Source organism: Hippopotamus amphibius, chromosome 7 (assembly GCF_030028045.1).
Source record: "Hippopotamus amphibius kiboko isolate mHipAmp2 chromosome 7, mHipAmp2.hap2, whole genome shotgun sequence".
In the NCBI taxonomy this organism is placed as follows: domain Eukaryota; kingdom Metazoa; phylum Chordata; class Mammalia; order Artiodactyla; family Hippopotamidae; genus Hippopotamus; species Hippopotamus amphibius.
In genome coordinates this window covers 7,273,324-7,300,449 of record NC_080192.1, presented here as the reverse complement: position 1 = coordinate 7,300,449, position 27,126 = coordinate 7,273,324, and the positions used below count along the sequence as shown (strand labels likewise).

Here is a 27,126-nt window from a genome sequence, read left to right as displayed (position 1 = left end):
TTTCAATCTTTTAGAGTATGATTGTAAAGACACACATACAACAAAAGGACACAAAGTACGACCTCAAACTCCACCATCCACAAATATAAAACTGCTTGGGGTGGGGGTGGGGGGGTATATAAACACTTGACTGAGCTGGGGGAAATGACTAGCTCAGTAGGTATAGAACAGGCCTTAGCACGACAGGGTAGTTTTAGGTTCCCTAGGAACCCACTGCTGGAGTGGTTACACTGGCCCAAGCTGACTAAGAGGAAACTAAATGTAATCTGTTCTCATTAATTTGACCATTATGGTATCCAGTTGTTTGTACTTTGGAAGAGAATTTCTCAAGCTAGAGGAGGTATCAGGCTCTCATGGTACATACTCTAAGATAAAGAGTAATGAGGCAGGTGAGGTGGCAGTGGCTTCAGTCACCAATACCAATTTCCCCCACTCTCTAGCATGTGTGAAGGGCTACTAGGAGCCCTAGTCCTGCAACCATGATTCTCAACCAGGGATGACTTTGCCACCAAGGAACATTCGGCAATGTTTGCGGGGAGGGTGAAGACTGCTAGTGACATCTAGTGGGCAAAGGCTAGGGATGCTGTAAACATTCTACAACATACAAGGCAGCCCCTAAGAGCAAAGAATTATCCAGCCAAAAATGTTACTAGTGCTGAGGTTGAGATATCCTGTTCTAGGGTAACAGCAACCTCAATGACTAAGTCTGAACAAGACATTTTGAACTACCAGAAATCACCTGGTAGAGGTAATGGCTCTTCCACACCGTCTTGGTGAAAAGTTCGAGAAATTAACCACTGTAATGCTTCATTCAAGTGTTAGCTGGACACCTACCAAGAATCACACTTTCTTTCAACTGGAATACGAATCTATGTGTTCTTTATTAGGGTGCTCACAAGAATGACACATTAGCACTGTCCTTCTGATGTGACAGAGAATACGTACATCTGACCCACATCATGGCAGGAAAACAGGCAGGGGTGGGGGCTCTCAGAGCTGGTACCAAGTGTCCACTGAAGAAATCTCCATTCACCAAAGCAAGGATGTTTCCTTGGATTCCATCATCTCTGCTGCAGCTTCCAGTTAGTTCTCCATGACTGGCCCAGAGTCCTCCATTCCAGAAACTCTTGCCACACCTTCAAGACCTAGGTCAACTGTCCCACGTCTCACTCACTGAGGTGCTCTGGAATTCTGCAGCATATCTCTTTGGTATGCTGCTACCCTGCCACCCTCAGGGGCGTAGGTAGGAGTTGGGGGGGAACATATTACCAAAAGCAAACAGCAGGGGTACATCAGCAATTGACACTTGGGACATACACCCAACAACCTCACGGAATACGTGCTTCCTCCCCAAATGATACATAATGCCCTGGAGAGCAAAGGAAACCCCTTGATTATTCAAACATGATCCTGTAGGCCAGGCACAAGGGATAGTGTCTACTTCCATCGTGCCCTGCACAGTAGGAAGTTTGCACCTGAAAGCTGGAACCAAATCTCTACCTTGACTCTTCCCTGCCTTTGAATGGTGTCAACCACCCTGCTTCCACCTGTTCTGGGCATTAGTTCATTTTCCTAAAGGGAGGATAAGATGGCAGAGTAAGAGTGCAAGGGGAGATTACTGCAGAGGCTGGGAAGGGGATGACAACCTACAAAACAAGATAAAAACAATACAAAAATACAAAAACCAGATTGAGCACTACAATATTTTATAACAATAGAAGGTGGCTGGAAATACTAGATGCTAACAGACAATATGATACATAACCCTGGGGCAGGAGTCAGCGGGGAGTGTGGCGGACGCCACCTGTTTAGACTAAGAGCCTTTCAATGGACTGCTGGATGGACTGGATCTGCTGCTTCAGTTGTGAGCCTTCTTTGATGGTGACAGAACAGGCGATGACAGGCCTGGAGACCCCGCAGGCTCGCCCCAGGGCCTGCTTGGAGCGCACAAACACATAGGGCACATTCTTGTCCTCACACAGCAGTGGGAGGTGCAGGATGATCTCCAGGGGCTCAGCGTCTGCAGCCATCACAATGAACTCAGAGATGCCTCTGTTGAGGGTTTTGGTGGCTGTGGAGAGAAGGACGTGAGACCAATAGGTGATGTGGGGTTGGGGCAGGGAAGCCACAACAAAGCAATTTCTAAGGAAAAGAAACAGGTGCAAGAAAACTGGGCAAAACTCCCAGGACTAAGGAATTCTGTGTCCCATCGTGGCCTTGGGAAGTGACAGGGAGCCAAGCGTCAATCACTCATCCCAATGCCTTTCTCAAACCCTACATCAAACCCTTCAGTTCTGTCCAAACACAACCTAAATCAGAGCCCTTCTCTCCTGTCCTCTGCTACCACACTCGTCCAAGTCACCACCATCTCCTGCCTGGCTGACTGCAGCGGCTTTCATACAAGCTCCACCAGCACGAAGCAGTGCAGCACAGCACTTCTCAAACTCCGTGATCAAGGATCAGGGTTTTATCATCCCAATCTGCCACGATCAATACTTCTGGAAAGCTCACACCACATGCGACTCACAAAGCAAGTTCAACACCCCACAGCACTGTTCAAGTGTTTATTCCTGATTGCTTATCTCTGTGACGCAGTGCCAGCCCTCGGACCTCACTCTGATGCTCTTACGTCCTCGTGTTGGGCCTAGTCAAGAGCATCCAGCCCTCTGTCCATACTGGGAATCTAGTCCAGAGAACCTAGACAGGGACAGTCTCCTGGAGCACTCTCCGGCTGCCTTACCCTCATTGGCTCCTTTTCGAAGCTGCTTGTAGTTACATGACTGCTGAACGAGGTCCAATAGTTTCTTGGTGAGGTGGGCATCCGCAAGAGGGTAGGCCTTCGGATTTACATCAGCCTCAGTCTATGGGGGGAATCAAAGCGTGAGTCACATTGAACCAGAAGTTGTTCCAGACAAGTCACAACACACTTCAGTCAACCGCTGAGAGAGGCAAGGCAATGGTCAGCTTCCCTGCTCCCCATCCCCCAAACACGCACATTTAATAATTGACACTGGCCTGCCCACTCTCAACTTAGAAAAATGAAAATATCAGGCTCAAGAAAAAAATTTTTTTAGTTATTACACAGTCCAATAATATACACTAAAGCTTATGTATTTTTGCCTCTTTAGCCTGTGTGGTAATATTATAGCAAATGGATTATAACGGGCTTCCATGGCTCAGTATCCGTTTCAGTCACGTGGGGTAATCTCTAAATTTGCATTTCCATATTCCACCCCAAATTTGCTAAATCTAAACGAAGCTATAAATTATGGAAACCTAGCATAAAATTCCCTCTATTCCCTTCAATATTTGAATCTTCTGTTTTCAGTAAAAATCCTGGTTTCCAAAACATCAAAACATTTTCTCATTTATTCTAACCTACAATATATAAAAAATGGTTTCAGAATTGCTATACCAACACTACCTCCATCAACTATAAAATCACCAAGGCCAAAATTCCTTTTTATTCTTAGAATATTTCTGACCAAAGCCATCTAGTCAGAGAATTATATTCAAAAGTTATTCAAATTATTTTTTCTTTGTGGCTATCAATTTGACATACAATTAGGGTTCCTTTGTATTTAGCTTGCTTTAAAAAAAACTCAAAGGTAAACTGCAGAGCATTTATCCTGCGCTTCCTATACAGACTGTGTTACTAGGTAACCAAAGAGCACATGATAAGTTTCTCTTACATTCCATCCAAGAAAGAAAGAATGATACAATTAAATAGCACCATCTTGCAACCCATACTAATTAATTAATCCAGACAAATTAATGGATCCAGACACTGATTTTAATAACTACCAACATCACAAAAAATACCATGTGACCACTGCCCATCTTAACAAAACATCTGTGATCAAGGAGTCTTGGGGAGGGGAGAGCTAAGAAAAAATCTGATCCAGCCTTTGATTCTTTTTTTTGGATCACACTGCAGGGCATGCGGGATCTTAGTTCCCGAACCAGGGATCGAACCCGCGCCCCCTGCGGAGGCGTTTCAAAATGACAAACGTTAGGGAACAAACTGGGTGGTGTCTGGCCTATTCCATTCCTTCTACCCCATTTTCACCTCTCGACTTTAACCATTTTTATTACCATTTTTATTAATTTCTCATGTTTTCTCTGTGATTCTTTTTACAAATATATATTTTATCACGAAGCAGTTTGCCCGCAGTGGTGCGGTCTAACCTTGGGTCTGGAGGCTGGACCGCAGCATGCGGCACCGCGGTTCTAGGTAGCGACCCGTGGGTGACGGCCCAGTGGGAACACTCACCATTGAGTCCGCCTTGGCGGTCTCCTGCCCGATACCGCAAGGACAAAGAAATGACCCACCCCCGGAGGAGCTGGAAGTGATGTCAGGGGAAGTGACGTCAAAAACCTGATTGCACCAAAATGCCTGGTCCCTAATACCAACACATCGCACCGTGTGAATCTGTCATGATTCCAGGGTGGTGAGGAATTAAGAGAGGGCGGGAGGAGTTTCATGAAGAAGTGGGGAAAACCTCTGATTATCTGCTCTTCTTCATACATTCTAGAATCAGTTTTTGCAAGGTCTACAAAAAAAGCCTGCTGGGACAGTCTGATTTGTAGATTTGAAATAATCCCAATTAGGATAAAACACCTTTAGGATACAGAATCTTTCAACCCATTTAAACATATATACTTAACTCCTTAGTGCTTTTAAATAAAGCTTTGTAATTTCTCCAAAAGTTTCAGTATCTTTTAGACTTATTCTTAGATATTTCAGCTTAAGAAAATTCACTCTATTCCCTAGTATACTAAGAAGTTCTTTTATAAATAAATTGATATTGAATTCTATCATATTTTTTGTACTGAGTTGGATGAATAAGACTTTTCTCCTTTATTTTTAGTTTTCCTAATGTTCAACCACTTTTGCACTGAGATAACCAATTTTAAGATTTTCTCATGATGACTGCACAATTCTGTAAATATAAGAAAACCCACTGAGTGATACACTTTTTTTTCTACTACCACCTTGTTTTTGTTTTGTTTTTTAAAATTGATGGCTAATTGACCTACAATATTATGTTCGTTCCAGGTGCACAACACCATTATTTGATATTTCTATACATTACAAAATGATTACCACTCAGTTATACATTTTAAAGAGTGGAATTTAAGGTATACAAATTATCTCAATAAGCTATTTTTTTAAAGTAGGTGTAAAGTTTTTTCATGTCAACTTTAGTTTTTCTTGAGTTATAATTAACATACAATATTATATTCACTTAGTTTCTTTACTATTATTCAGCAGTCCTATTTCTACTTGAATTGATTTTGATTCTATTTTTTCAGATATTTGCTCATTTCATTTAAATTTCTATATTTATAGATATCACATTGTTCATAATATCCTTTCTTTTTAAAGTCTGCAGATTATGTCAAGTTTGTTACTCATTATTTATAATTTTTTACTTATTTTCTTGATTAATCTCACCAGAGGGGGCTTTTCAAATTCTCTTTCGATTCTGTCCACCCTACAACAGGATCTATTTTCTATTTCGGCAATTTCTGCTTTTGTTTGTTTTCCTTCCTCTCGTTTCTTTTGTGTTATTTTGTCCTTTTGTTCGTTCCCTAGCTTTTTACTGCTCCCCCTGCCCCACCCAGCATTTTAGGTTCCAATACTTTAGTTGTATCCTACATACTCTCATATTCAGTGTTTTCATTATTGTTCAGTTGTTTTCAAATCTCCCTTATATATTTTCAGTTTCACTCGCAAGTTCTTTATTTCTTTATATCTTCTTTCCAAACACTTTGTTTCTGATCTCTAAGTCATTTGTATTTTGGTTGGGAGACCATGGTCTATATTATTATCAATCTTAAAATGTGTTTAACTTGCTTTATGACCCAGTAGGTGGCCAATTTTCATAAATGTTCTTTGCTTGAGAAGTGTCTTTTGTAATTGATGGGTGCAGTATTCACTGGTTTCACTACAACCACTAGATCAACTTTATTCACAGTGCTATTCAGATCTTCTATTTCCATACTGATGTTTTGGCTTCACGATCAATTAAACGCTATATAATTGCATATCTGTCTATTTCTTCTTGTAATTATGTCGTTTTCACTTTACCTCTACCTTATTTTTTAACCACTATCTTTACTGATTTTTTTTCCATCCTTTTTACTGAAGCATTTAGTCTCTTCCTATATTTATTTAAGTATTTATATACTGGGTCTAAATCTCCCTACTTTTGTGCCTTCTATTTGTCCCACCTCTTCTGTTTCCTTTTCTCTCCTTCCTTCCTTTGAGGTTCCCCACCCCACCCCACACACACTATTTTCCCCTGTAGTGGTTTGGAGTTATGTATCTTTATTCTTTTGGTGATTACCTGAAAAATCACAACTTATGTCCTTAACTCGTCAAAATCTAATACTCACAACTAAGACCCAGCACAACCAAATAAAAATAAATGCACAAATAAATATTTTAAAAAATCTAATGCTCATCAATAATGTCACCCTCCTCTTAGACAATAAAGGTCCCAGCAACACTTTAATTCCTATCACTCCTCATAAATATACTTTTTTAAATGTCAGATATTTTTATTGCAGTTTCCAATAGCCCATCTCTGAAATTAGGATTCGCAACTCTAAATAAAAATACATAAAAGGGGGAAGACTTCAGGAGAGCCAACACGATCAAAGAGGAGTCACTTTATTGGTTTAATAGAAGTAAACAACAAAAATTCCACTCAACTTTAAAACCAAACTGTCTTATAAATAGCAACTGAAATTTGCTTACTGCGTATTTATTCAATTTTTAGTTTTTCCAAGGGCTAATTAAATGAATGAATGAAATCTTGCTGCTAGGCAACTTTAATCCGTAGCTTGATGCGTTTGATCTCCCCATACACAACAACCAAAACCGGCACGGTTTTGATTTAATAACAAAGAGTGCATGCTCACGCTCTCCATACCAAGCGTTAGGACTATTAAATGCATTACTAAACTGAGATCATCCGATTCCAAAACTTATCACGGAACTGCGAAAGATGAACACTGATTTAGAAGCTTTAACATTCCAGGCTCAGCCACGTACAAACTTCAAAATGGGGGCGGGGCAGGGGGGGCAGTAGCGGAGACACCCGCTGGGATCCAAGATCCGTTGAAAGGATTAAACCTCATTATGGAAGTCAAAGTGTTTTGCAAACTCTTCCCTCCTAAGTGCCAACCAAAACTAGCTACCAGGCCACAAGATCTGATGAAAAAGTTGGAGAGCATCAAGAGTTTCAGAGGAGCCGCACGTGGTGCTACCAGGACTTCTGATTTGTGAGGCTACCGCCTCTCAAGAGGAGTCTTTCCCGCACTCCAGTCTGGGGCTCACTCCACATTCCCCACAGCCCCCCAAAAGCCAAAGGCCCTTTAATCCCTGGCACAGGTAACTCGCGGCAGGCACTAGGCGCAGGCCCATGGACATCTCCCTCTCCTGAACATCAGCAATGGGAAAGTGGGGTAGGGGAGGCTGATCCAAACCCAGGGTTCCACACCATACTCCAGCGATCCCCCCCCAAAGAAAAATAAAACCGATGGAGTCAAGTTTTCCCATCCAACTTTCTACCCTCTCCCACGTGGGTTGGTCTCTTTCTCCCAGGGCGGGCCATGCCCCCTGTGCTCACCGGAGGCCTTCGACCGGGAGCACAAACTGCTGAAAGCCCCATCACAGCATGTGGGACGCTGAGGCCTCTCGAGTTCTCCCCTCGGGCAGGGAGAGAAGACCGTGCTTGGAGCTATGAGGCCGCCCGGGCTCTAACCGCCGACCGGACGGACAAGACGGCGCATGTTCTAAGCCCCCGACAAGCTAGAGAGAGACCGGAAGCCTGAGTCCCCCACTTCCCGGCCCTTCAGCCAGGAGCACGCACTCACCATGGCTCGGGTTCTGCGGTATCTTCACTTCTCAAGGAGCACAGACGACGTCAGAGCGCGCGGCTTCACCGCTGCGGAGAGTCGGAGGCAAGAAGTGGAAATGGCCGTGCGCGACAGGAAGCGGAAGTAACGTCACCAGGAAGGGCGAGTCACGCCCCTTAAAGGGCATTAGCGGGGAACGGCTTCGGTTTTGAGGCAGGGACAGCGTTCTGCTGCTGTTATTGTCATTCTACCATAAATAATTGGCAAAAACAGTGAGTTAAACATTCAAAAAATAAGGCGCCAAAACAAAGAGTTTCGGTGGTGTCGTCATTCCATTGCTAGTTTATTTTTTAGCACGTTTGCGGTTTTAAAAACCATCTTTTTTGCAGATGGAGAGAACGAACTTGAGGACACGGGGTGGGGGGATGAATGGGAAGCTGGGACGAAGTGAGAGAGTAGCATTGACTTATATACACCACCAAATGTAAAATAGATAGCTAGTGGGAAGCTGCTGCATAACACAGGGAGATCCAGTTGATGATTGGTGATGATCTAGAGGGGTGGGATGGGGAGGGTGGGAAGGAGTCTCGAGTGGGAGGGGCTATGGGGATGTATGTATAAATACAGCTGATTCACTTTGTTGTATAGCAGAAACTGGCACAACAGTGTAAAGCAATTATACTCCAATAAAGAGCTTAAAAAAATAAAGTAAAATTCATTTGAAAGAGTACAAAATAAATAAATAAAAATCATCTTTTTGACTCTCCACTGGTAAAGGAACAGTAGGGCGATAATGACAGGTAATCCTAAATGTTTTCCTTCATATTCAGATGTCCTTGTTAAATTTTCTGGTGGGGAATGGATCCGCCAGAAATGGAATCCATTGAGTAGGGAATTCAAGAAGAAGAGCAGGTTTGGGGATGGGGGTTGAGTTTGGAGATGTCTAGGACAACCAATTTCTTCTGGCCTAGCATGCTGCTTTTTCCCTATGCTGCTCCAAATCTCCATTATTTAAGACTAGAATCATGCCTCACCACCTCCAAGAGGTCCTCCTGGATCCTTATGGCCCTTACTCACCTCTCTTCACCTGATGCCAGGTATATCTTGGGACCATGTTGTTGTTGTTGTTGTTGTTTTGGCCATGTGGCTTGCAAAATCTAAGTTCCTGACCAGGGATTTCCTCGACAGTGAAAGCACGGAGTCCTAACCACTAGACTGCCAGGGAGTTCCCTCTTGGGACCATTTGGATCGAGCCAAAACTAGACCATAGTGGGCCAAGTCCAGTTATTTCCTTCAGAAACCTAGGAGTAGAGACCTAGCAGGACCTATAGAAATCACGCAGTGCAACCCCTTCATTTTACAGATACTGAGGCCCAGAGAGGGGAAGCTGCTTGTCCACAGTCACAGAATGAGGCAGTGGCAGAGCCAGAACTGGACCCTGGGAGATTTGGCTATTGGCTTGGGTAACTTTCATCACATCTGGTTACTCTCTTTAAAAACCCAGCCACATGGGTTTGAATTGGCTCCAGGGCTGAATATTTATTACATGAAAAATCCCCCTATCAAACTTCATCCATGTACATCTGTGACTTGTCAAAAAATAAAATTTGTCTCCAAATTAAGAAATTCCCATAGATGGCTCCTGTTTGAGAACCTGTGATTTGGACCCTACTCCTCATCTTTCTTGGATCCTGTTCATATTTCCATATTAATTGGACCTATCAGCTACCACTGTTGGAGGATGAAACCTTATTATTCCAATTTACAGTCATAGATGTGTCATTATCATTTGCTTTTTTGATGTCCTTTATAACAATTTCTGGTTGTTATTTGGCCTGCCTGGCATCTTGGACCATTAGATCCCAGATCTCCTAGTGATGACTGATAGGGGCTTGATGTTTTTATGACCATGAGTAATGAGACTGTACACTCTACCTATTTGTTTCCTGACTATATAATAACTCAGTTTCCATGTTCTCACAGAACTAGCCCACCCTTTTGTATCTTGCTATTTTCCTTGCTAGTAAGTTAATAAATGTTAACGTGCTCAGAATCAATGTCTTAGAAATTTGTCTTTTACCACAGTTCGGTGCTTAAAACCCTAAATCCTTGCCATGGCTTACTAGGCTTCTCTCCACCAGTACTCCCCTCCTCATCCCCATGTTGCAGCCCCATCCACCTTCTTTTTCTACCCTGAGCTCACCCCAATCTCCCCAAGCCCGTCACTCACTCTGTTGGTGTGAAGCTTCCCTGATCATCCAGACCAGGTAATTGCCCCTGCTGGGTGGACCCACAAGCCCCCTGTACTTGCCCTTTGCAGCACTCATTGACTCTGTCTTTATTCAGTGTTTACCTTTCTAGTCACACTGAGAGCTTTATGAGAGCGGGGCTTGTAGCTGCCTTGGACACTTTGGATACCTATCGTTTGGCACTGTGCTTGATCCAAAGAAAGTTTTTCTTTTACTTAGGGATCTTTGGTGGCAAGCAAGCAAAAAGGAATTTGGGAAAAGACTCTGCAGTGGAGCCTGGAGGTCCGAGGGGAGCTGGTTGTGAGAGCAGGACCAGCCAGAAAATCTTACACCACTGTTCTTTAGCTAAAGACCTGCAGTGTTATTACTCTTTGCAACAAGGGAGAACACACACCATGGGGAACGGTGGTGCTTCTCAGTAAAAGGATGTTTGGATTTACTGTAGGATTTGTGCTTGTGTCAAATGATATAGGGAAGGTTCAAGGAAAAGGGGTTTGCTCTGGATTAGACACTCTCAGGAAGGGTGAGTGATGCTATGATTGGGCATCTTAATAAATCTTATCTAGAAGGTGGAAGGAATGAAGTGAGACTAAAGCTATAATTGGTAACAAAATAGCAGTCATTCATATTAGCCAGGGTAGTGAGATGTTTGGTTATTTTTGTGGCTTTTGACAATGTTCATGTTTCTGTCTGTGTTCAGACAGGATTAGAGAGCGGTCTTGTTCTTGTCTTGATTATTACAGTTAGAGTGACTTTGTCTGAGCTGACGTTCTATGAAGTATTTTATGTTCAACAGGGAAATACCAAGGCTCAGCTATGAGTGTCAGACCATCTCCTAGCAACATCAGGCCTAACTGATAGAGCTGAGCCAGTTTCTAGGGGCCATGGGCTGCTCTTCTTTTTCTTACCAGCTTCCTAGTCCTACCTTGATAGTTAGAGTCCTGGAAGAGAGAGCCCAGTTGGCCAAACTTAGGTCACACTTCCACTTCTTGATTTCCCTGGGCCTGTGAAAGAGTATCAGGTATAAACTGGGGTAGTATTTAGCCAAGATACATTTTTTTTTTAAGGTACACCAAGGTCAATCATCTGTATTTATACACATATCCCCGTATCCCCTCCCTCCCTCAACTCCCCCCCACCCTCCCCGTCCCAGTCCTCCAAGGCATCATCCATCCTTGAGTTGAACTCCCTTTGTTATACAGCAACTTCCCACTGGCTATCTGTTGTACAGTTGGTAGTATATATATGTCTATGCTACTCTCTCACTTCGTCTCAGCTTGCCCTTCACCCCCCGCCCCCCCAAACCTCGAGTTCTCCGGTCCATTCTCTGCATCTGCGTCCTTGTTGTTGTCTTGTCACTGAGTTCATCAGTACCATTTTTAGATTCTGTATATATGAGTTAGCATACAATATTTGTCTTTCTCTTTCTGACTTACTTCACTCTGTATGACAGACTCTAGGTCTAGCCACCTCATTACATATAGCTCCATCTCATGTGGTATATTGGGTTCCTAAAATAGAGAAATACTTCCCAAATGGTTGGTAAATAGGTGATGCCCTTCTACTGAGACCCCAGGGGCCACTTACAACCCAGCTATTAAAGGGTTAACGCTTGCCCCATTCCGATTGGCTGATGACCCTGCCTGCTCTGTTAGTCAATATTCTGAATATAACCTTTGGGTGAAAGTCTTCAGGGTAGCATTTATATTCCTACCAATAGTGATCCTGAGATGGGAAAGTAATCCCTCAACAAAAACATCAGGATATGTTGGGTGGTTAGCTAAGAACACACATGTTCAATACAATGTTTGTTAAATGTTTGATATCAGACAGCCTGATGGTCAAATGGATGAAAGTATCGAATAGGAGGAAAGAAATCAAACAGACTGCAGATTCCATCCCTCCATCATGCAGGGGGGGCTATTAATCTCTCCACTCCGGAGGACAGGATGTTTAAAACGAGTTCTTCCTCCTCTGATTCCTTTTGGGCCGTTCCCCGATGCTGTCCTCACCTGTACCTGGGGCGTGCTAGCCAGCTCTGGTGCCAGGTGCAGCAGCTGGAGCCGAGGCAGCAGCATCAGGAGCCTTTGTGAGGCGGCCTTCGTGACAGCGGTGCTATGAGGGAGGGGCTACCCCGCCCTAAAGTGGCTGGGTCAGCCATACCAGTCCTGCCCTCCAACTCCCAAACACCACCTGCCTGACCTAAGCTGTGTCATGTTGCTGCCCCTCCTGGGCGCCTGTGCCGTGGTGGGGCCGTTCCAGGGCCCTGAGTGGGAGCCAGTGCGGGGCCTGCTCTCTGAGGATTGCAGCTGCAGGGACCCTCGGTGCTGTGGCAACCTGCTCATCCTCTGCCTCTTCCTGATCTGGCAGGTCTGGCACTACTGGCACCAGGTCAGCAGGACCCACCCCAGCATGAGGAAGGTCATCAAGGTAAGGGGGCCCTCACACCACCTTCCCTCAACACCATGATTGTCTCAATCATTTGTTACAAGGACCCTGTTCTAGGCCCTGTGTACCAGAGATGAACTCAGATGGGTCAGGAAGAACATTATCTTGTCCCACACCCAGAGGTCACTCTGGACTTCTCTCTCCCTTGCTCCTCACATTCAATCCACCTGCATGTCCTATGGGCTCTGCTTGCAATCCATATCTCAAATCTGATCATTTCTCAAAAACTCACCTCACCCTCCTGGGCAAAGCCACCATCAGGCCTCACCTGGACTGTAGGTACCACCTTCTGCCTGATTCCTGCCTTCTCTCTCACCCAACCACAGTCAGTGCTCCACGCAGTCAACAGAATGAACTTCCTTCTGTCTCTCTTTTAAAAAAGTTAATCCAAGGGAATATACATGTACAGTTTATAAGTATATAGATCAATGAATTTTTGCAAACTGAACACATCCAGGTGCAGCACTATATTAAGAACCAGTCTACTACCAGCAGCCCAGAAGCTTGCAGACACAACTATGCTAGTCTAATAGCATAGACTGGTTTTGCCCATATAGAATCATACAGTAAGTATTCTTTTGCACCTGGCTTAAGCCCAGCATTATGCTCATGAGTGAGAACAAACAAACAAACAAAAAAACAAAAAACAGATCCCAGCACTTTGCCACTCAAGACCCTGCGATGGCTCTTATGGATCACTTCCAGGCAGACTCAGAATAAAATCCAACTCCTAACTGCAACCCCAAGGCTTGGAATAATCTGTCCTGCATCTCTCTCTGACCTCATCTAGCACTCTCTTAGTCACTCACTCATTGCATCCTGGCCACACAGGCCTCCTAGCTGTTCTTATGCAAATGACCCAGTTCCATCCTCAGGGCCTTTGCACTAATGTCTCCTCTGCTTACAGTGCTCTTTCCTTAGATGTCACTTGGTTTGTCCCTTGCTTCATTCAGGTCTCCACTCAAATGTTATCTCCTCTGAGAGGCCTTCTCTGACCAATATGTCTAAAGGAGCTAACCCCATTCCCACTCTGCTTTTATTTCCATCAGAACACTTTTCAAGTGTGGTTAAGACTTCACGGTTCCACTGCAGCGGGCACAGGTTTGATCCCTGGTCAGGGAACTAAGATCCCACATGCCACACAGTGTGGCCAAACCCGCCCCCCCAAAACCCACTTTTCAATACCTAACATTATGGTATATACTTGGTCATTGTGCCTTCCATCTAGAAGACAGCTCCTAACAAAGACTGTCTTGTTCGTGCTGGTACCCCCAGCACTTAGAACAGTACCTGGCCTGGAATAAACTTTTTATCTTTCTTTCTTGAATGAATACTGTTTTCCCTAAGAGAAGTGACTCCCCATTTCCTGAGCCCCAGCATCCTCATCTGGATAATGGGGATTCCGATCCTGATCTGAGGATTAGATGAGACAATGTGACTGTAAAGATTTTGCTTCTCTGTTCTCACCTACAGGTGCCACCGCAGAAGTGGGCAGTGCCCTCCATGAGACATAGCACTTGCTTTGGGCTCACCCCTGAATTCTTCTTCAGTCCTGGCAAGTTCAGGGGCCTGGATGCTCATGCCCAACAATGGCCCCAGAATAAGAGAGGGGAAAAGCAGAGGAGCCTCCAGGATTCATGGACTCAATATCTGCTTTCTTATCAGCACCCATGTCAAGGTTTACCTTGGGCTGCCTACACCCCTTCTGAAAACATCTTTTGTACCACCTCCTTTTCAAGCACCTGTATGTTACCTCAGGACAGTTCTTGGGAAGCATGGCAGGGACACTGGCGTCGTAGTGATGACCAGACTCACTTGACTTGCAAGCCACTGCCCCCTGCCCTGGACATGTGCCAAAGGATGAAGCAGCTGTTGGTCCACTCCCAGGAAGAACTGGTACCACTGGAGCATATTGTCGGCATGAGATGCTGCCCCACCTCCATGACCTCTCGCCCAAACCTCCCTTCAGCCCAGAGGTTGCAGTTCTGTTCCAGAGAGTTCCTAGCTGTTCCTTCCAACCAACAAGTGGGAATGCCCATCTGGAAGTCCTGGCGCTGCCCGCGAGAGGCCTGGGCACCAGGGAGGGAAAACCAGACACTAGGCAGAGAGGATCGTAGAGAGACCCAGGCTCCAGGGTGGGCATACCAGAGAGAGAGCAGAAGGGAGGATGCTTGGGAAATTCAGGCATCTGGAAGGCAACTCCCAATAAACTTTGGGATGGGGGACAAGGCAGAGACTAAGGTCCTGGAGTGGGGAAGCCAGAGACTAGTAATAAGTAAAGCTGTTGGAGAGATCTTGACACCATGGCTGGAGAACCAGGACCAGGTGGGAGTTGAGAATAGAGCTGAAAGTCAGGAACTATGGAAGAGAAATCAGAGGAAGGCTGGAGGTGAGAATCTTCCTGAAACCCAGGCATGCAGAGGAGAGAAACAGGAACAGTTAAGATGTAAAATTGATGCAGAGTCCCAAACACCAATGTGGGAGACCCAGGACAGGAGTAGGAATAAGGATGCTGTGGAGACCCAGTCTTTTGAGAAGAACAAGAAAGGGGCCAGAGGGGAGGATGAAGGAGAGACCCAGGCCCAAGGGTCGAGGAAGCAGGGCCAGACTGGAAGTGAGAATGGTGAGGAGACCCAGCTGCCAGGGTGGGAAATACAAGACCAGATTAGAGGTGACACTATTACAGAAATTCAGGTAGAAGAGAGGAGAAAAAAGGACCAGGTTGGAGGTGAGAATGCTGTGCAAATCCAGATAACTGGGAGGGAGAACTTGGGAGAAATGAAAAGAGAGGATGGCCTAGAGACCCATGCCCTGGGGTGGGGAAAGCAGGAATGCGTTCAAAGTGAGAATGTGACACAGATCCAGACCCCAGAGTGGAAGAAGCAGGATGAAGATGGAAGTGAGAAAGCTGGGAAGGTCCAGGTATTTAGGGTAGAGATCCAGAAACAACTAAGATATGAACTTCAAGTCGGGTGGGGAAATCAAGGTCTGAAAAGAGGTCAGGATGCTGGGGAAAGTCAGATGTCCAGAAGGAAGAGCCTCAGGGAGATAAGAGAGGAGGATTGGATAGTGATTCAAGCACGATGCTGGGGAGACCAGAAACCAGCAGTAGGTGAAACTGGCAGAGAATTCAAGGTACCACCTTGGGGGAATCAGGACCAGACTGGAAGTGAACATAGAGCGAAAATTCAGGCACTGGAGAAGAGCGACCAGAGAAAGGACGGAGATGAAGATGGTACAAATTCCCTGGCACCCGAGGCAGAGAAGCAGAGACAATTAAGAGGTGTAACTCATGTAGAGACCCATCCACCAGGGAGGAGGAACCAGGAGCTGTTTGGAGATGAGAACAGTACAGACATCCAGGCAACAGGGAAGAGAAACCTGAGAGGGGTTAAAGGCGATGATGGTAAAGAGACTCAGGAACTTGGAGAAGAAAACCAGCATCAGTTAAACAGTGAAATTAATGGAAAGATTCATATACCCAAGTCTAAGAATCAGGAATACATTAGAGGCAAGGATGGTTCAAATACGCAGGCATCTGAGGCAGAGAACTGGGGAGAATTAACAAGTAAAATTGATATAGAAACTCATTCAGCAGAATGGAAGAAAGAGGAGCAGGTTGGAGGTGAGAATGGTGCAGAAATTCAAGCTCCAGAGAAAAGAAACCAGAGAGAAGCTGGAGGTGAGGATGGTACAGAGACCTGGGCACCTGGGGAAGAAGACCAGAGTCAGTTAAGAGGTGACATTGATGAAAAGACTCATTTGTCAGATAGGAAGAATCAGGAGCAGATGGGAGGTGAGAATGAAACAGAAATCCAGGCACCAGAGAAGAGACCCCAGAGAGAAGCTGGAGGTGAGGGTGGTAAAGAGACCCAGCCTCCTGGGGGAGATTATCAGGGAGGGTTAAGAAGTGAAATTGATGGAGAGATCCAGATACAAGGGCAAAGAAACCAGAATAAGAGTGAAGATGAGGATGCTGCAGAAATCCAGGATGCAAGGAGCCAGAGAAAGTGCAGAGCCAAGGATGCTGGAGGGCTTCGAGTACCAAGGGGAAGAAACAAGGGCCAGGTCAGAGGAAAGGATGCTGCTAAAGGCAATCTGCGAGTTGATTGTTCTGGGGGTGAGGGGCCCTCAGCTCTCACTGGCTTTGGATATGGGGCCATGGATGAGGAACAGGCTGTAGCCTCTGCTCCCCATCCTGAGATGAAGCCTCTCCTCCACCAGAGTGAACTCTTCCAGCTTGCCAGTGGGGAGGGAGAGCATCTGGCCAGCCACAGCACAGCCACTGCAGGGAAGCACAGAGTTGGTGTCATTCCGGCCTCCAGGCAGGCCCGACCTAAACTCCAGAGAAGCCGACAAAGTGACAAAGGAGTGGCTCCGGAGAAGACCTCTGGCCTGACTCGACAGCTCCAGAACCCACAGTCTTTGGCTGCTCCCCTGGGCCTGCCCTCTGCCTGCCCATCTGTCTCATGTGGCCAAGCCCCCCAAGCTGCCACAGCTCTGGTGGGCGTTCCCACTGCCCTCACCGCCCTGCCCAAGTGGCCAGCCCTCAAGAAGAGCCAGCGACTGCTCCTGGAGTCCCTTATGCGGCGGAAGATCGCACATCTGAAGTGGGGCCTCCCCCGGCGGATCCTAGAGTCCTACTTGCACTTTAACTTCTTAGGACCCTGCCCACTGCCCGTTGCTGGGGTGAGGCTCCCTGGGTTGCATGTGGCCTGTGAGCTGCAGGGGCAGCAGGAAAGGCATTGCGAGGCCCAAGCCTCCAGGCCAGGCCTTAAGTCCCCAGAGAGGTCCCAGAGGGTTCGACCCCCAGAAAGGAGAAGCTCAAAACTTCCTACACAGGCCAGAGCTCTGGAGAAGCGTGAACCACACCCGTCACAGCCAATGGGCATTTCTGTCCCTCCTAAAAAGCCTAAGAGAGTCAAGCCACTAGGGGGCCCCAGAGAACCACAGGATGTCCAGAAAGAGGCTCCTTCTAGGGCCGAGCTCACTGCTCCCAGGAACCCCTGGCCTGCAGCAGAATCTAGTAGCTGGTGTGGCCAAGAAAGGGTCCAAGAACCTTCCACTGAGGGCAGCAGGGGCAGGGAAATGGTCAGGACGGGGGTCTCCCAAATGGCAGAGAGGGCTCCCAGCAAAGCGAGGATCTCACACTCCAGGGCAGGCTACGACCACTGGAGGAAGGAGCACGTATCTCAGGGGCCCCCCAGACTCAAATGTCAGCAGCCCACACACAGGAGAAGAGGAAGCCTGGAGCCGGAGGAAGGCAGAGGGACGGGGCAGCAGCCTTCCTCCTGTTCCACAGACGCCTTCAGCTCCAAAAGGAGTCTCCACTCTGCTGCAGCAAGGCTGAGCATCAGCTTTTTGAACAAGATCTCCTTGTCCCCACTCTTGGCCAAGCCCCAGCACTCAGCCTCCAGCCTGAGTGTGAGGGATCCTGATCCTACCCTGCTTCCCAAAGTGAGTGACCCATGTGCGAGGGAGGACAGCATCAGAGTCCACACTTCTTTGAAGAGAAACCTTCAGCCACCAGGTCACTGTGGTGCTGGGGCTGCTCTTCCTAAGAAAGAAGAACTTGGGGAAATTGAGAACCCACAAGGGGCCCCACGGAATCCACCAGCCCCCAAAAAGTTTGGTTTTATGAAGTATTTGAGGGGTTTTCTGCTCTGGCATGGCTTTAGGAAGTAGGCTGTGGGCCCAAAATCCTCAAAACACATCAGAGAAGGCAGGAGAGTGGCCTGCTTGCTCACTCCCAAAGGGGGTGATAAAATAACCTCTAATAAAATTGGTTATTTGGGCCCTGTGGGGGTTCTGATAAAGAAATGGTACATGTTTTAAGAGCGCCTCCTTTTGGGGTTTGGGGTACTTTGTGGGTGGGACAGAAGTCACTTCTACTCTATGGTTTTGAAGGTTCGAGGAATGTGGGTCAGCCCAATGCCATCTCCTAAACACCTTCCCTCTCCAGTTCCTCAGAGGAGGGTTTACTGAAGTTTCTGTCATGATTCTGTCTTGTCCTATTCCAAGCTAATTCTGATTGAGGGTAGGATTCTCAAACAGCCTCAGCTGCTTACGGGGGCGGGGAGGGGTGCTCTGTACTGGACACTATTATTTAGGTCCTTTGGGTTACAAGGAAGGGAGCTGATCACTGAGTGTCTACTCTGCTGGGATTCTGCTGCCCATGAGCAGATTTCATGGACAAGTCATTTCCACCTCTTCAATTCTCAAGCACTGGCAACCCTGATTACTTGTTTTCCCTCACCTCACCCACCTGTGGGACATCCTGGTGCTGTTTGTGTCGATCAAGTCTGAAACTTCTTAGCTAACTTCTTATGTCTTGTGATACTTCTGTAGACAGCTTCAGCAGGTGGAAGCAGATTCACAGGACTTTAACTCAGGAAATTCAATTCAGGTTTTCTCCTCCTCCCTCCTTTATACTCCCTCCCTTCATTCCCTTCTCCTTTCCTTTTTTTCCCCTTTCATTTAGCTTTCCTATTTATTTACTTATTTATTTATCTACTTATTTACGGCTGCGTTGGGTGTTCATTGCTGTGCATGGGCTTTCTATAGTTGTGGCGAGTGGAAGCTACTCTTTGTTGTGGTGTGCAGACTTTTCATTGTAGTGGCTTCTTTTTGTTTCAGAGCACAGGCTCTAGGCACTTGGGCTTCAGTAGCTGTGGCGTGTGGGCTCAGTAGTTGTGGCTCACAGGCTGTGGAGCTCAGGCTCAGCAGTTGTAGCACACAGGCTTAGTTGCTCCGAGGCATGTGGGATCTTCCCGGACCAGGGCTCGAACCTGTGTACCCTGCATTGGCAGATGGACTCTTAACCACTGAGCCACCAGGGAAGTCCCTAGCTTTCCTATTTTTAATTCATTGTAAAACCCATACATGCTCATTAAAGAGAATTTAGAAAATTTAGAAAAGGGAAAAACAATCCGTAATCCCATCACCCAGTTAATTTTTTGATGCTTTTCTTCCTATGCGTTGCTGTGTGTTCCCATAGCAATTCATGCCTACCACTACTACAGCACTTATACTGGGGTAGGCAGCCTCTAAGAAGGCTCCCAATGCTCCCTACCTCCTGGTATTCATGCCCTGTGCATTCTCCTCTCCTTGAGTGTGGATGGGATCCAGTGACTCACTTCTAACAAATAGGATACAGCAGAAATGATGAAATGTCACTTCTGAGAACAGTTACAAAGACTATAGCTTCCATCTTGGGCACACTTCTCTCAACTCTCTTGCTTGTTCCCTAAGGGAAGCCATCCTCCTTTTTGTGAACTGCCTTATGGCAAGGAACTGAGGAGACCATTGGACTACAGCCATCAAGAAAGTGAGGCCCTCAGTCCAGCAGCCTTTGAGGAAATGAATCCTGCCAGCAATCATCTGGGTGAGCTTGGAAGCAGATCCTTTGGCCCTAGTGAGTCTTGAGATGACTGCAACCTCATGAGAGACTTTGAGCCAGGGTCACCTTGCTAAGCCATGTCTGGATTCCTGATCCACAGAAACTATGAGAAAATAAATGTTTGTTGTTTTAAGCTGCTAAATATTGGGGTCTGTTAGATTTCTATAGCTACTGTAACATATTACAACAAATTTGGTGGCTTAAAACAACTGAAATTTATCCTCTGTTCTGTAGGCCAGAAGTCTGATGAAATCAAGGTGTGAGCAGGGCTACACTGCTACCAAAGGCTCTAGGAGGCAATCAGTTCCTTGTCCCTTCCAGCTTCTGGTGGCTGCAGGCATTTGTTGTCTTGTGGCACCATCACTCCAACTCTGCCTCTGTGATCACATTGCCTCCTCCTTTACTCTGTGTCTCTTCTCAAGACAGTTATCACTGGATTTAGGGCCCACTGGATACTCTGGATGAAATCTTCATTTCAAGATCCTTAATTACAGCTGCAAAGATTCTCTGGAAAAAAGGATTTGGGATGTTATATTAGTTTGCTCCAGCTGCTATAACAAAATCATACAGCATGTGTGGCTTAAACAATACAAATTAATTTTCTCACAGTTCTAGAGGCTAGAAATTCAAGATCAAGTTTTTGGCTAATTTGGTTTCTGGGGAGAGCGCTCTTCCTGGCTTAGAGATGGTCACTTTTTCACTATATCCTCACATGGCCTTTCCTCAGTGCATGTACATGAAGAGAGAGATGGATCTTTCTCTCTTCCTCTTTTTATAAGGCCTCTAATCTTATTGGATAAGGGCCCCACCCTTATGACTTCATTTAACTATAATTACCTCCCTAAAGGCCCTATCTCCAAATACAGTCACATTAGGGGTTAGGACTTCAACATCTGAATTTGGGTGACACAATTCAGTCCACAGCAGACATGAGATATCTTTTTGCGGGTCACCATTCAATCCATTACGTGGATTGTTATGCAGCAATAGACAACTAATACAAACTTACCCTATTGTAATAATTTGCTTGTCTCTTTCCTCGACTGGATGTCTAGTTCCTTGAGGACAAGGACTGTCTCTTGCTCACTTTTGAATCCTCTAGCTCCTAGCACAGTTCCTGGCTCCAAATTTTGTCAAAAAGAATACATAATTTGTTGACATTAAAAAGATATATAGAATAATGTTCAATGATATGGAAGATGTACATGATATATCTTATTTATTTATTGGGTCTTCCTTGTAGGGCTACTCTTCATTGCAGTGAGTGGACTTCTCATTGCACTCTCTTCTATTGTTGTGGAGCATGGGCTCTAGGCACACGGGCTTCAGTAGTTGCATCATGTGGGCTCAGTAGTTGTGCCTCACAGGCTCTAGAGTGCAGGCTCAGTAGTTAAGGCACATGGGCTTAGTTGTTCCGTGGCCTGTGGGATCTTCCCAGACCAGGGCTTGAACCCATGTCCCCTGCATTGGCAGGTGGATTCTTAACCACTGTGCCACCAGGGAAGTCCTGATATATCTTTTCTGAGAAAAGTTTATACACCTTTGTATGTTGCTGTTGTAAAAATGTATAGCAAAAGACTAAAAGAAAATATATAAAAATATTATTTTCTCTTATTTTCTTCACTGAACATATATTACTGTTATATTTAATGTGTTGAATAAACGTTTGCTTACTTATTTTACATACTTATGTAAATTATTCTACATCTTTTGTACACTTAGCATTTTAACGAGGATTTTTTCCATGTTAATATCTACTTTTCTCAAGCATCACTTCATGGTACTCCATTAAAAATAAACCATTGTTTTCTAAATTATTTTGCCACGCAAAGCACTCTTTCTACTCAGTCACACTGCTTCTGAATGTAGAAAACACCTCTTGAATTTACCTCCTTCAACACTAACCAGTTGCTGGGCACTTTGGAGCTACTTAAATCCTTATAGATTGACGGGTTGTTATTGTTAATATACTTAACAACAAACTATTTTTTCTTCTTCAGCATTCCTTCTGTGCTCACAAAACTGCAAGTATTGAACTGCAGTCCTCTGTGAGAGGATATTTTAAGGGGACCATCTCAGAATCTCTGAGAGAAAGGTGTCACCTTAGATTGAGAGAAAGATGTCAGGTAAATTTAAAATAATAGCGCTAATAGTTTTTTGATAAAAATCCCTGAGATTGTTTAATTTTTTAATAGCACAAATAGATTGCTTCCTTCCCTTTATTTTTCAGGGCTAATAACAGCGTCTTTACAAATGCTTTTCAGTCTTTGGCGTGGTGAAGACGAATTCTTACAGGCTCTAAGAGCAAACAGCTTTGGGCTTAGACGTACGCGCTTCCGAGTCCTACGGTCCTTCACCCGCCCACAGGGGCCGCTGCTCGCCTGAGGCTGTCTGGTACCGTGTTCGCGCAGGCGCATTACTCTTCTCCCCAGGCGCCCGCGCCGGCACCGAGCTCTGCCAACTGCGCTTGCGCGTAAACTGCGCGGGAAACGGTGCTGCAGCCGTAGAGCACGAGCGGAGAGATGGCTGTGAGGGAGGCGGCGGCAGGCCTTCCCGGGCCCGGGAGGGACGAAGAGGCGGCACTGCTCTTCGAGAGGGCCCATTACCGGCACGACCCGCGCTGGCTGCTGCCCGTGCCCCCACGCCTCTGCCTGGCCTGCGCGCTGGAGCTGCTGCCGGAGCCCGGCGTGTCGGTGCGAACTGGGTCTGGGCGTTTCCCTCACCAACCAGGGCCGCGCCTCGCCGGACCAGCTCCCTTGAACCCGACTCCCCTTCCCCGAAACAGCCGGGCCCACCCGCCTGGTTAAATCTAGCTCCTAAACAGGCCCGGCCCTCACCCGGCCAGGGCGGCCTACCCCGCGGGCCGCCCAGCATCCCCTTAAGGATCGAGGCCCTGACCCTGGCTCTGTGCCTCAGTGGGCCTACTCTGCCCGCACTAAATCCGGGGCTCCCAGGGCCCCCCAGGACTCCCTGGCACGCATTCCCACCTTCCCTTATGCCCCTCTCTCAGCTGCCCGGCCCTAACCTCTCCACTTCTCCAGGGTTTAGCCTTCGCTCAGGCTCCCTCCCACCTGAGTCCCCCCCGCAGCTCAGCCCGAGGGTCTTTTATTCGCTTCAGCTTTCTGTGGCGTCCTGGCCTGACGGCAGCAGGAGTGGGGTGAGGGGAAGGCCTTTCTGAGAGGCAGAGCGGGCTGAAGCTGGGCTGCGTGTTGCCTCGGTGCCTACCCACCTTTGCAGAGAGTATTTGTCCACGGAGGCCTCCAGGAAGAGTTTGGGAGATCACGGTTCTCTCAGATTCACTGGAGGGGAATTCTTGCAGTGGGAGGGTGGGGATGAGCTAGATTAGCGGTTCTCAAATTTTTGCTCTCAGGATGGCTTTACATTTTTTAAAAGTGTTGAGGACCCCAAACAGCTTTTGTTTATTCACTGTATTAAAAATAACAAAAGTTTAAAATATTCATTTAAAACTAATAGTAAATCCATTACATATTTATATAATCCTTTTTGTTTTGGCAAAATATAGGTATTGATAACATACAATTAACTATTTTAAGTGTACAGTTCTGTGGCATAAATGATTTTTAAAAAATTATTTATGTGGTTGTGCTGAGTCTTAGTTGAGGCAGATGGGCTCCTTAGTTGTGGCATGAGAACTCTTAGTTGTGGCATGCATGTGGGATCTAGTTCCCTGACCGAGGATTGAACTCAGGCCTCCTGCACTGGGAGTGGGGAGTCTTATCCACTGGACCACCAGGGAAGTCCCTGGGATAAATGATTTAAAAAATAAAAATAACTATATTTTCAAAACAAAAAATATAGTGCAAGGAATGTCTTTGTTTCATATTTTTGCAAATCTCTTTAATGTCTGGCTTAATAGAAGACAGCTGGATTCTCATATTTCTGCATTTTATCTGTTGTGACATGTCACCTTTGAAAAATACTGTACACTTACAAGAGAATAAGTGAAAAAGGCAAATAGCATCTTAGTATTATATGGAAATAATTTTGATATTGTGGATCCCCTGAAAGAATTTTGGGCACACTCAGTGGTCCGAAAGCTATGCTCTGAGAACCTCTGGGATAGCTGATAATATCACAATATCATTGAGGCTAGAGTTCTGAGGCTGCCGTTCTTGGGCAGTGGGAGATACAGAGATGAATAAGACAGTAAGGTAGGAGAGAAAATAAGAGAATATATTACTGGGAACTTAGAAGGTGGGCATATTTGTGGTCAAGTGCTGTGTGGGGTAAGGAGTGAAATTAGGAAATGGTTTTTAGAGGAGGAAACATTTGAATTACACTTGAGAAGGCAGGTGAGATTTGGGCCAGAGGAAATGGGGGAGCTTGTTTCAGGAGGCAGGGATTAGCAAGGATGAGTTTGGGGAGGTAATCAGAATGTATTTGAAGGACAGTTGAGGGAGATGAGATTGGAGAGCCAGGGCTGAGATCAGTTCCTTTAAGAGTTTGAATCCAAGGTAAGGAGTTTGGATTTAATCTAGCAAGTGAAGGAATGTCATCGAAATTTTTTGAGTAACTCATTTAGGTCACTAGCTTAATGCATTATGTGGGAGGAATTGGTGAAGGAGAAGAGGAGACTTGTAATAGCACAGGTTAGAGGCAATAAGAAATGCAACTTCTCCACCTTTTATTGAACACACTTCTTAGCTTCAGTTTTCACCAGTTGGAGGGGTGATGTAGTCAGTTGTACCCATGTTCCAGTTCTGTCCTCGGTAGGTGCACGTCCTTTTTTTGACCTAACTTTTGCTATTGTCTTGAGCACTTTGCACAGCTGCAACCCAATTCTCTGTATAGGGAGGTGAATTGAATGTGAAGATTTATGTCTACATTGAATGGAAGAATGCATTTTTTCTACCTGCTGCAGTGAGGCTCATGAAGGGTCCCTAGTATCACTCTCCTAGACTGTGGAAAGAGCACTGACCTTGGACAAGACCTGGTTGGATACTTAGATTTGAGTCCTTGGGAAAGTGTCTGAGCCTCAGTTTTCTCATCTCCAAAATGGCAACAATAATACCTGTTTTTTGCTTGCTTTACCAACTCATTAGGCTTAAATGAGCTAGTAGACAAGAGTGATTTGTGAACAGTAAAGTGCTATGTAAATATAGTGTATTAGGAACCTTAGCTCTTGTATAATTCTTTGTTTGAACACATGGATTCCTGTGTGTAAATGATGTCCTTTTTCATACTCCATAGTTTAGATGATCCTATCAGTATTATCTTGTAGTCATAATTGGAAATTATACTTGTTTGGATTCAGAATGGCTGAGACTTGGTTGCTATTGAATATTTTTCTTCATCTGCTCCAAGTTGGTGCGCAAGAAGCATGTGCTGTCCGGCTTCCGAGATGCTCTCATGAGGCATGCCTCCCTGGTCATGCAGCTGGTGGCTCAGGATCAGAGAGCCTATATCCACTTCATAAGCATGCTTTTCGGTGAGATTGAAAGGAAAACTTGGCATGAATTTTGCATGTATACCATGTACATTTGCTTTTGAGGTGTTGGAGAGATTGTCTTGTAATGATAGTTTAGACTTTTTGCAATGTAACAGTTTAACTTACTAGCAAATTATTCTGTCATAATGATGAAGAAATTGTCCTCTTTCTAAGATACACGATGCATTGTATTTACCACAGCTCAGAGGTTAGTAAAAGTGAGAAAGTGAACGTAGGAAATGTGTGATCTTTGAAAAAGTCCAGTCTGTATGGTCTTTGAACAGGATTAGAAGTCAGATCTGGAGTCTGCTGATCTGAGTGTGACCCTGATTACTTCTCTTCTGTACCTCAGTTTTTTTCATGTGTAAAATGAGATGGATTAAAAGATCCCTTCTTTGAATACAATTATAACATCCTATGGAACGGGCCCTTTTAGGGAGTAAGGGAGCCAACCCAAATTGGGTGCTTTTCTCTGCTGGAGGCTTTTCAGGCTTTTAACTGCCAAGACAGTCTTTTAAGGGAGAGAGGATGATCCCCAAGGCTCAGGGAGGTCTTAGCTAACAGCTGGCAGAACTGGAATTTTACCCCAGGTCTGTTACAGACTCCAGAAAACACAGTTTTTTATGCTGTGCCACAATGACTATTTTTATCCTTTTAAAGCCAGAGTAGGTTATTGAAAATCTGGGGTTTGGTGCCGAGGATAGAATTTAGCTGGGACATTGCTTAAAGCTGCTATTAGTCTTAGAATTCACAGTGTGCCTTTCTGGATTTGTTTCTCTTTTAACTGTTAACCATCCCCCTCTTACCTCCTTCTGCTCCAAGGACTGTTATGCAATGTGGAGGATGGGAGTATAACAGACCTCTGTACTGAAGGTAAGGTGAAACTGTGTGTACCTAGCATTTGAAGCCAGGGATATTAGCCTAAATTGCAGCTTTGATTATTTGAGACTTGATGAAATGTTCCATTTTGGAGACAGATAAAGAAAACTCAGTTGTCAATCATTAATTCTGCATTTCTTTCTTGGGCACCTACTCTGTGCCAAGTACTGTATCAGACACTAGAGATATATCTGACATGGTCCCTGCCCTCTAAGAGTTTACAAGCTGGAGGAGAAATTGGCTGGTAAATAACAAGGGCTTATGGGTGCTGTTACAAAGCATGTACAAAACTCTGTTTTTATTGCATTCATATTGGTTGGTTGGAAGTTGTCTGCACGTAGGTGGTGGTTAAAGCTGTGGAATTGCCTGCATTTACCTATAAAGGACTCAAGAAGAAGGAAGGCAAGAGCATTGGGATAAGAGGATTCTTGCTGAAAGAGCAAGAACTGTATCAGTTAGGATGTAGTCACGAAACATAAACCACAGAAGTTATTTGAACAGAAACAACTTTAAAGAATTATTAGCTAGGTAACTGAAGGCAAAAAGAGAACCAGGTTTCACCAAGGTAGAAATTTTTGAAAACAGCTCCCACCCCTAGGGCTAGGGAAACAAAGGGAGAGGTTGGAATTATTAAAACTTACAAGTTTGGAGGAAGGACCCCACATATGAAACTCAGACCTCTGAGGAGAGGATGCTTCTTGGCTGCTGCTGGATCCATGACCATCCAGCCACACAGTTAGCAGCTGTAACTGCTAGAAGCTGTAACAGATAAGTAAATATGATCTGTATGTACTTTTGACCATCTCTCAGTCTACAGAATGTGAACAAACAAA

The 27,126-nt window shown here is 45.4% G+C and overlaps 4 protein-coding genes across 5 annotated transcripts in view; 3 read left to right on the top strand and 1 right to left on the bottom strand.

Moving 5' to 3' along the window:
• Positions 1 to 854: 854 nt before the first annotated feature.
• SNU13 (small nuclear ribonucleoprotein 13) lies at positions 855 to 8,007 on the bottom strand. 2 transcript variants are annotated; one of them, XM_057743469.1, is made up of 3 exons: positions 7,888 to 8,007; positions 2,741 to 2,861; positions 855 to 2,071 (listed from the first exon to the last, which is right to left on the bottom strand). In XM_057743469.1, the coding sequence occupies exons 1-3, from the start codon at positions 7,888 to 7,890 to the stop codon at positions 1,809 to 1,811; spliced, it is 387 nt and encodes a 128-aa protein (XP_057599452.1). In that variant the 5' UTR covers positions 7,891 to 8,007; the 3' UTR covers positions 855 to 1,808. The 2 variants fall into 2 exon arrangements, with proteins under 2 accessions (XP_057599452.1, XP_057599453.1); XM_057743470.1 differs by lacking the exon at positions 7,888 to 8,007 and adding an exon at positions 4,274 to 4,372.
• Positions 8,008 to 12,332: 4,325 nt separating this feature from the next.
• Positions 12,333 to 14,667, top strand: LOC130857573 (uncharacterized protein C22orf46-like). The gene is made up of 3 exons (XM_057743335.1): positions 12,333 to 12,548; positions 14,040 to 14,591; positions 14,647 to 14,667. The coding sequence occupies exons 1-3, from the start codon at positions 12,333 to 12,335 to the stop codon at positions 14,665 to 14,667; spliced, it is 789 nt and encodes a 262-aa protein (XP_057599318.1).
• A 116-nt stretch (positions 14,668 to 14,783) lies between these two features.
• LOC130857572 (uncharacterized) lies at positions 14,784 to 22,442 on the top strand. The gene is made up of 3 exons (XM_057743334.1): positions 14,784 to 18,023; positions 19,818 to 19,950; positions 22,333 to 22,442. Exons 1-3 carry the CDS (start codon positions 14,784 to 14,786, stop codon positions 22,440 to 22,442), a joined length of 3,483 nt encoding a protein of 1,160 aa, XP_057599317.1.
• MEI1 (meiotic double-stranded break formation protein 1) overlaps positions 22,413 to 27,126 on the top strand; it is a 62,845-nt gene continuing 58,131 nt past the window's right edge. The window contains exons 1-3 of the mRNA XM_057742299.1: positions 22,413 to 22,658; positions 25,291 to 25,414; positions 26,237 to 26,287. Coding sequence (XP_057598282.1) covers positions 22,488 to 22,658; positions 25,291 to 25,414; positions 26,237 to 26,287 — 346 coding nt within the window. The 5' untranslated portion in view covers positions 22,413 to 22,487. The remainder of the gene's footprint in view (positions 22,659 to 25,290; positions 25,415 to 26,236; positions 26,288 to 27,126) is intronic.